This window comes from Fukomys damarensis, unplaced genomic scaffold (genome assembly GCF_012274545.1).
Source record: "Fukomys damarensis isolate Sample0158 unplaced genomic scaffold, DMR_v1.0_HiC HiC_scaffold_37, whole genome shotgun sequence".
NCBI classification, from domain to species: domain Eukaryota; kingdom Metazoa; phylum Chordata; class Mammalia; order Rodentia; family Bathyergidae; genus Fukomys; species Fukomys damarensis.
In genome coordinates, this window is record NW_022900949.1 from 50208637 (window position 1) to 50218686 (window position 10050).

The window sequence follows — 10050 nt, forward strand, 5'->3', positions numbered from 1 at the left end:
AAAAAAAAAAAAAAAAAAAAAAAGTCAGGGAAACATTCCTGCACTGAAACAAGGGAGAAGATAGAAGATGGGAAGTGGAATGAAAAGTATAAAGGTCAGTACAGATATATATATATCTGTATTCAATAATTCAGTCTTAAAACCTTATCTTAAAAATTCCTGCTTCAAACAGACCTTGAGGTGAGAGTGCTCTTAAAAACTTACGCAGGAAAAAAAAAAAGGTAGAAAGCACAGGATGTAAGAGTCAGAAAGACTCCTGTGTAAGTGTTGGCTCTATCACCATGGTATTAATAACAATACCATGTACCATCAATGTTCTCATCTGTGAAATGGTTATAATAGCGACCTTAAGGTTGTGAGGTGTTAGATAAGATGATTTAACAAATAAAATCATTTGAAGACTTCAACATCTGTCATCCCAAATATTAATTATTTTTATCTGTTGGTAATGAAAACATGCTGGTGTTGGCAAATAATTGCTTTAGCTGAGGTTATCTTTATGCATCCTCTATACTGTGTGGGTGCCTCTGATGAATTCTCCAAATTCTAAATGAACTACCATCTGTAACTAGAGAGACAGATGGGTAGATTTGTTGCTTCTTTCATTAGAAATATGTCTTGCTTTGTCCCTTACAAATAATAGTATGGTTTAGGAAACTGATCCTTGCTGTTAGTTAATAATAGTAACAATAAGGATGATCACAATTGCTATATCTGAGTACACACTGTCCTTAGGGTTAATAAAAATGTTCTCTTGACTTCTTACATCAATCCATTAATGTAATCCCCATTTTACATATTAGGAAACAGACCTAGAAAGACTCAGTTATTTGTCCAAGTATATTTACATATTTCTATATTTACTTTCTACCCAGTGGGGGTCCTTGACAGGAAGAGATGCAAAGATTTCTGCCTGAAACCTGAACCCAACAGCTTTGTGATAGAGAAGTAGCCTTCTTCTGCTCCCCACCACTCCCTTCTTTTTTTTGGGTACCAGGGATCCAACTTGCACTGCAGGGGGCAGGCACCGGTCCCAAGATTTTAGAAGACAAATTTGTAGCATAAAGCTTAGAGCTGCAAAAAGGACTAATTTAAGATGAATGAAAGATTAAGAAAGAAGTCAGGCCTAGGTTAGTTTCCTTAAAAGCACCAAGTCTTTGTTTGCTTATTTAATTTTTAATCCATTTAGCATTTTTGAGCACTTGTATGTGTCAGGTTCCGGGCCGGGCTGATTATAGAGATGAACAGTCCCTTGTTTCAGAGAACACAAAACCTTCTGGAAAATGCACGGAAGTATTTGGCATTTGGGGATCTAGATATTTTTAACTCTACTGTATCCTCTCTCTCTCTCTCTCTCTCTCCTTCCTCTCCCTATCTCTCTCTTTCTCTCTCCCTCCATCTCTTTCTCTCCCCATCCCCCACCCCTCTTTCTTCCCCTTTCTCCCTCCTTCCCTCTTCTCCCTCCCCACCCTTCTTTTTCTCCCCCTCTGCCTCCCTCTGCTCCCCTCTTTCTCTCCATTAACTGTACCCAAGGTGTTCACATTGAGCTACAAATATCCCTAGCCCTTTATTTTTGAATTTTTAAGTTTTTAAAACTTTAAGATAGCTTCTCAGGCTAGGGATTTAGGTCAGTGGAGCTGCTTCACAAGTATACCCTAAGTATCCTGCGTTTGATCCCTGCTACTACAAAAAAAGAGGGAGGGGGAGAAAAAGAAGAAAGAAAAAGAAAGAAAGAAAGAGAAAGAAAATAAAAGAAAAAGAAAGAAAAAGAAAAGAAAGAAAGAAAGAAAAGAAAGAAAGAAAGAAAGAAAGAAAGAAAGAAAGAAAGAAAGTGATATAGTAATGGGGGATGTGGGGAAGTTAACCCAGAATGATGGTGCATGCTAGGAACCTGAGGCAAGATGATTGCAAATTTGAGGCCAGCTTTAGCAAGATCCTGTCTCAAAATTTAAAAAGGGCTCAGAATGTAGCTCAGTATAAAAGCCCTGGGTTCAATTTTCTTTGTAACCCTCTCAAAGGTGGGGCCCTAAATACAGCATAATATTCTGCAATGGATCCTGAAACAGAGAAAACAAAACAAAAGACAAAACAAAACCTTAGTGGAAATATTATCAAAATCCAAATAAAGTCTGGAGTTTAGTTGTAGTAGTGTCTCTGTTTAGTTCCTTAGTTTTCATAAATGTATCATGGTTACATGTTCTTACTGGGAGAAGCTGAATGAAGGGTATATAGGAACTCTGTGTTCTTACCATCACTGCAAGTTTTCTGTAGATCTAAAGTTACTCAAACTTTAAAATTCTATTTTTAAAAAAACATGAAAAAGGGGAGGGAACAAGCCAAATAGACACAGGAATTAATCTGTGTTTCCAAAAGACCAAAGTTGGAAAAATTTGAATAACAAAACAAATAACAATAATGCTGGATTTTAACCATAGAATAAAATAAATATATATGAGTCCATACAGATATAAATAAATGAATGAGGCCGGATGTGGTGGCTGAGGCAGGAGGATCGCTGTGAGTTCAAGGCCAGCCTGGGCTGCACAGTGAGTCCAAGACCAACCTGAATTACAGAGTGAGACCCTGTCTCAAAACAAAACAAAACAAACAAAAAAAAGAACTCCCCCAAATAATAAATAAATATTGAGAAGAAATAGCTCTTCTTTAGAAGATAATTTCAATAAATAAGAAATCACTATTAGAATGTAACAGCAAATAATCGTTGTAGGGAATATCTACAAATATGATGTTGAAATTAATGGGTGAGTGTGAAAAGAAATAGATTACATAATCTCAGTGTCTCTCTCAAGGTATTTATTAACTCCAAAGGGAAAATTAGCAGCTTAACAGTGGAGATACTGCCCCTTAATCAGGTCATCAAGATTAACATCCTCGTAATAAGACATAGTGACATAATGTACTTCTTGCAAGTACATGACAAAAATATATAACCTCAATCAGTCATGTGAAAACATGAAACCCAAGCTCAGCTGACCCTTACTCTTCACAAATGTCAAATCATAAAAGACGAGAATGACAACAAGGAAGGGATTATAGTAACTAGATGTGATAGCTAAGTGGGGAATCTGGACTGATTCCTGGAGGGGGAAAGTGTTAAAGGAGAAACTGGTGTGATTTGAATAAAGGCTGAGGTTTATCTAGTGATATAACATCGGTATTAATATTAGTTTTCACACTCTGGTTATGTACATACTGTGGTTTCATACTGTGGTTATGTGGTTAAAAGACTGAGGGAAGGGATATGTTGGTAAGACTGAGTTTCTTCTAAAGGTTCTAGGGGGAGAATCTGCTTCTTTTGCCATTTCCAACTTCCGCTGGCCACCTGGTTCATTGCTCATGTCCTCTGTCCGTGGTTTGTATGGACCATTCTTTGTTTAACTATTCAACTTTTGAAAGCTGTCTGAGCTAATTTCAGTTTCACTATAACATTCGTGTGCAGGTCTTACATGATAAAAACTTTTCATTTCTCTAGAGTAAATGCTTAAGAATGCAATTGCTAGGCCTGACAGTAATTGCTGTTTAGTTTTACAAAATCCTGCAAAGTATTTTCCAGAATGAGTTTTACCAACAATGTGTGATGGGTCTGGTCCAGTTTCTCTCCCTTCTTACCAGTATTTGGTTTTGTTACTTTAAATTTTTTTGTCATTCGAGTAGCTGTACAATGCTACCTCATTGTGGTGCTAATTTGCATTTCTCCAATAGCTACTGCTGTTAAATATTTTTTCATGTGCTTATTTGCTGTTTATCCTCTTTTCGTATTTGATGCCTTTCATGTCTTTTGCTTATTTCCTAATGGAATTGCTTGATGTTTCTGCTTTTGAGTTTTGAGAGTTTTTCATGTGTTCTAGATACTAAATATCTTAGAAATAACAGTTCGAAAATATTTTCTCCCACTGTGTAGTTTGCCTTATCAGACTCTTTTCCAGAGCAAAAGTTTTAAATTTTGGGTCGAGGATTTAACTCAGTGCTTCTGCTGCCTGCCTTACAAGTGCAAGGTCAAGTTTTTAATATTGATAAGATTCAACATTTTTTTTCTTTTAGGATTCTTGTTAAATCTAAGAACTTTAATTTTAGATTTTTTCCTCAAAGTTTTAGAATTTTATCCTTTACATTAAATCTATGATCCATATTGGGATATTGGGTTAATTTTTACATAAATTACATAGTTTGAACCTCAATTTTTGGGGGGTGGGGTACCTGGGGATTGAACTCATGACCATGCATTTGCGAGGCAGGCGTGGTGCCATGGAGCTAAATTCCTGACTAGGCTCACGTTTTTTTCCTGCAACTGTCTAACTGTTCCAATGTTATTTATTAAGAAGTCTATCCTTCCTCCACTGGATTATTTTTGTACCTTTTGCCAAAAAAGCATTTTAGCACATTTGTGTGAATCTATTTCTGGGATCTGTTCCATTAATCTATGAGTCTATTCTTTGCCAGTACCACACAGTCTGAATTACTGGAAGTCTTGGAATTGGGTAGATTGATTCCTCCACTTTATTCATTTTCAAAATTGTTCTTAATTGGGGGTTGGATTGTACCTTGCTGGTATGGCATGTGCTTAGCATGCACAAGGGCCTAGGTTCAATCCCCAGCAACCTAAAAATTGTTTTAGTTATTCCAGTTCTTTTGTCTTTTAAAGAGGTCTCACTCTCCTGTACCATTCTCACCCTCACTGGCTCTTTTCCTTTCTATCTCTTTGGTGATTTCAAAGTTAGGGATGGACAGGTCAGGAAGTCTCCCTTCTGGTGTTCCAAATGTTTCCTCACAGAGCACTCTTAAGTGCTGAGTGAGATGAAGGTGTATCACTAAGGTCTTACATTAGAAAAGAGGCAAGGGAATCGGATAGGGAGCGTCCCTAGAACCACCTCTCCACTCCCTTGGGGTCACACTGCTTGGTAATGAACAGCAGGCCCTAATTCTGGAAACTGTCACAGAGGTGAAACATCCTGGGTAAGGGCCGTAGCTCACCCCCCTCAATCCACTGTGATGCTGATGTTTATGTTTGTGCTATGACTGTAAAATCAGGGCGAGGTAAATGTGTGTTTTCAGGAGAAGTGTGTGAAAGGGAGAAAAGGCGGGTCTAGATTTCATCCCAGGGCTGCATGTGAAGTTGGGCTTTGAACTTCTAAGTTTCTTAAAGTCCTTATGAATGCAAGTTCAGCCTCACAGCCTGATTTCACTTTGTGCAAACTGTTGACCAACTGTGTGCACATTCTAGGCAGATTGCACACATCTATGTGAGCAGATCCTTATGTCCCAGCCTAGCTCAAGAATTTGCGGTCTTCCTGGGGTGGAGTCTCTGACTTTGTAACCCTCTGGACTGCATTCCCTCCACAGCAGACCTGAGCCTGCACTTCCCACCTGGAAGTCAATACCCCATTTAGCCTTGTTGGGGTTGTGAAAGGATATGCTGTGATACCCATAGGTGACCACAGCAGGAAAAGACACGAGAAGCTGGAATGAGCCTACATGGGTTTGCCCTGAAGAAGTAGAAGGCTCAGTTTTCTGCAGATTTCTTAAGGTGCCATAGTACATGGCTGAGTGAAGGCCTGGACCTAGGTCAGTCTAAAATAAGAGTACAAAAAATGTACCACAGGGTTAATATGAGGAATACATATAGAATTCAAACAACTCAATAGCAAAACAAAAGAACTAATAATTTCATTTTAAGATTGGAAAATAGCTGGGCATAGTGGTGCACACCTATAATCCCAGGATTTGGGAGGTTGAGGCAGGAGGATCACTGAGAGTTCAAGGCCATCCCAGGCTACATAGTGAGTTCAAGGCCAGCCTGTACTATATAGCAAGACCTTGTTTTGGAAAAAAAAAAAAAAAAAGTCTGGGGATGTAGCAAAGGCCCTGGGTTCAATCCCCAGTACTAAGAGGAGAAGAAAAGATGGTGATATGGAAAAAAGGGAACACTTGCACTTACATACTATTGTTAGGAAAGTAAATTAGTACAGCTACTATGGGAAACAGCATGGAGCTTTCTCAAATAATTAAAAATAGAACCATTATATGATCCAGCAAAGGAAAATCAATGTTATTGCAACACAATGCATAGTAGCCAAAGAATGAAAACATCCCAAATGTCCATCTACTGATGAGTGAATGTAGAAAATGTGGTATATATACACAACAGAATATTATTTAGCCATAAAAAGGATGAAATCCTTTTCATTTGTGACATGGATAGAACTGGTTAAGTTCTAGTGTTCTATAGAATAGTGTAACTATAGATAATATAAGTGCACTGCATATTTCAAGAAGGCTTTAAGAAAGGATTTTGAATGTTTTCAACACAAATGATAAGAAGAGGTGAAAGGAGGGCTCGGGAATGGGGAAAAATAAAAAGCAAGATAAGTCATGTAAAGGTACAAGATCCCAATGATGAATGTAACTATATTGTATACCTAAAATGTACCAATAAACTTAATAAAGATAAAAAGGAATGATAAATGTTTGAGGAGATAGGTATGCTTACCTTGATTTGAACGTTACACATAGTATACATGCATCAAAACACCACATGGTAGGTACCCCATAAATATGTGCAATGTTTATGTTTATAAAAAATAAATGCATGCACACATATATACATAATATGCCTCAATTTTCTCATTTTTGTAATGGAGAAGCTCATTGCTCTTACTCCAAGTATGGACATGAAGATTAAATGAGATAATTGTGTAACAATCTAGCACATGGCCTAAATAGAATAAAGTAAGTAAGTGCTTGGTAAAGATTAGCCATTATTACTATTAATATGTTCTTTTGTCACAAAGACAGAATTACAATGATAGCAAAAATTTAGCATTAGCACAAATATGCTAAAATTAAAATTGTTCTGATCTGCGAGGCCTTTCATTAGCCACTAGCTTGAAGTTACGGCATTCCTCAGCTGTCTGCCCAGCACCAGCCTCTTTCTGCTTTTACCCCAGATGGAGGAGAAGCTCTGCCCGCCCCTCAGAACCTCTCTGTACACTCAGCCAACATGAAGCATCTCTTGATGTGGAGCCCAGTGGTCCTGCCCAGAGAAACAGTGTACTATTCTGTGGAGTACCAGGGGTGAGTTTTATTTCTGTTTTGAGATAGCAGTTGGCTCCTGTAGGCACAGTCCTTCCTGCTCAGCTCAAGAAGGCTTTGTGAGCTAAGATAGATTATCTCCAGTGATCTGCTCCCTCAGTGCATGGGCATTGGGAAAAGCAAGGGAAATCATCCTGTGGATGTGACAGTGAACTTTCTGGGAACACAAATGTGTTTAAGTACATTGTAAAGCAGCTTCCTTTCAGCGCAGAATCAACTGTCCAAGGAGTTTTGATCCTGACTTGAAATGGTAAGTGGTTGGAGACCCACATCCTTGGTGTACAGAGGTGATGTCATTCTTCCTGACTGTGAGCTTATACTTAGAAGTCAAACAAGTCTTGACCCTAAAGGAGGTTGCCTGGAACCTACCAAGATTTTGTCTTCGTAGCTGGGCATGGTGGTGCATGCCTGTAATCCCAGCACTCGGGAGGCTGAGGCAGGAGGATCGCTGTGAATTTGAGACCAGCCTGGGCTACATAGTGAGTTCCAGGTCAGTCTAAACTACATAGTGAGACCCTGTCTCAAAAAGCCAAAAAAAAAAAAAAAAAAAAGGTTTTTGTCCTCTCTTAAGTTTCCAGGTGCTTGCTACTGTTAAGTGGCAGCAACAGAGAAGGTGCTTAATAAATTTCATTAGCAATAGATATAAACTGAATTCTCTATGTATAGACATTCACTTAGGTCAGGGATATGGTCGGCTGGTTTTCTGGATATAGGGAATTTAATATCTAGAGGAGGAGACAGTAAATATACTAGGTCTGCATTCTCCAATCAGTACCCACTAGCAACAGGTAGCTATTTAAACTGAAATGAAATTAAATTTCAGTTAAATTGAAATGAAAACATCTACTTTCCAGTCACTGGTCACATTTAGGTGCTCCAGAGCCACACATGAGTAGTGGCTACCATATTGAACACCACCAACACAGAACATCCCTATCACCATAGAAAGTTCTCTGGGCAGCCCTGTTCTAGGCCATTTCAGGTGGTGATCAGTGCTAGGAGGCAGCCGTGAGGCTGATGTGATAGAGCTGACTGTGTGTCTTCTTCATATTAGGTGGCTGGAAAGGCTTCTCTGAGGAGGTGATACTTATACCATATCTACAGGCCACAAAGAACCATTGGGGTGAGCGGTGTGGGCAGAGCATTTGAAACAGCATGAACAGATAGATAGTCAGGGTCCTGAGGCAAAAGGAGTTCGACATTTTGGAAGAATGACCAGAAGTTGGTCTTTGTAAATATGGAAGGGTTGAGGGGTTGAAGGGAGGGCAGGGGAATGGGGAAAAAAACAACCAAGATTTATTATGTAAAAGTACAAATTTCCAAAGATGAATGTCATTATATTGTACAGCTAAAATGTACCAATAAACTTTATGAATAAAAAAGAAAAACAAGAAAGAAAAACATTTCAAAAATGAAAAAATATTCTTTTTCTTGTGACAGGGATCAAACTCAGGACTTTGTGCTTATAAGCTGGGTGCAGAGCCACTGAGCTAAATCCCCAGCCCATTTGTTTGTTTTTGTTTTTTTGAGACAGGGTCTCACTATGTAGTTCAGGCTGACCTTGAACTCGCTATGTAGCCCAGTCTGGGCTCAGATTTATGGCAATCCTTCTGCCTCATCCTCCCCAATGCTGGCGTTATAGGTGTGTGCCACCACACTTGGCTGCTTGGGATTTAGCTCAGTGGTGCCACCAGCTGCCTCGCAAGGTCAAGGTCCTGAGTTCGATCCCTGATACCAAAAAAATTTTTTTTTCAATTTTATAGGCTTGGGAGAGAGAAGGCTAGAATCTTGCAGGCCACAGGGAAGAGTTTGGATTTCATTCTAATTGCTTCAGGATCTATTAACAACAAAAACGTGATCTGCAGAGTGGGTGGCTTAGAGAACAGAAGTGGACAGTAGGAGGCTACAGAAAGGCAAGGCATGATGGCAATGGGGGTTCAGGTAGTGACTGTGGACATGGAGGGGACTGGAAAGATCAGGGTTCTTGCTTAGGCTTCCCGTGGCTGGTTATAAAAGGAGCAAGGAAAATGGATGGTTGGTGAGGGAAGAGTAGAGGAACAGGGGTGGGGAGCAAATGCTTATTTTGCTGATCCAGAAAAAGTAGGAAAAAAGAAGGCAGTTACCACCATCTTTGAGCCTGAGTCACAGAGGCTGAATGACACTGTGTCCTCCTCTCCTGGCCAGGGAGTATGAGAGCTTGTACACGAGCCACATCTGGATCCCCAGTAAATGGTGCTCACCCATTGAAGATGCTGAGTGTGATGTCTCTGATGACATCACTGCCACGGTGCCATATAACCTCCGTGTCAGAGCGATCTTGGGCTCACAGACTTCAGCCTGGAGCATCCTGGAGCAGCCCTTTAATCGAAACTCAAGTAAGACACCTCTCTTCTCCCTTGCCCGCTCCAGCCTTCCCTTTAGGAGCTGTATTCACATAGGTTGGATTCATTTTAGCATGAAAATAGTCTTGCAAAGCCAGAGTAGTGTGAACACAAACGACCTTTATTGGTGCATCTCAGAAACTGCCCATGGCTTCTCACATGCTGTCTCTCTTATGTCCTTGGTTTGGAAGTCATTTCTGACCATCTCTGTCAGAGTCTGCAGGTGGTAGAGGGGCTGTCATTGGGAACTTGGGAGAAATTTTTCTCTGGGATTAGGGAAGTAGCACCAGAACTGCTTCTTCCTACCCTGATCATGCCTCCATAATAAACCTTATACTTCTTCTTGTCTGGTGCCTCATTACCCCACATTTACTGCCTATGAGTAGCTTCATTGTTTAAAAAGATTTGTACATTTAAGAGCTACTGCCCGGCATGGTGGTACACACCTGTAATCCCAGCACTCCGGAGGCTGAGGCAGGAGGATCACTGAGTTCAAGACCAGCCTGGACTACATCGTGAGTTCCAGGTCAGTCTCAACTACATAGTGAGACCCTGTCTC

General features: G+C 39.9%; 1 protein-coding gene across 1 annotated transcript in view; it reads left to right on the forward strand.

Moving 5' to 3' along the window:
- Il20rb (interleukin 20 receptor subunit beta) overlaps positions 1 to 10050 on the forward strand; it is a 29996-nt gene that overhangs the window by 1434 nt on the left and 18512 nt on the right. The window contains exons 2-3 of the mRNA XM_010625535.2: positions 6966 to 7092; positions 9295 to 9485. Of these exons, the coding sequence (XP_010623837.1) occupies positions 6966 to 7092; positions 9295 to 9485 (318 nt within the window). The remainder of the gene's footprint in view (positions 1 to 6965; positions 7093 to 9294; positions 9486 to 10050) is intronic.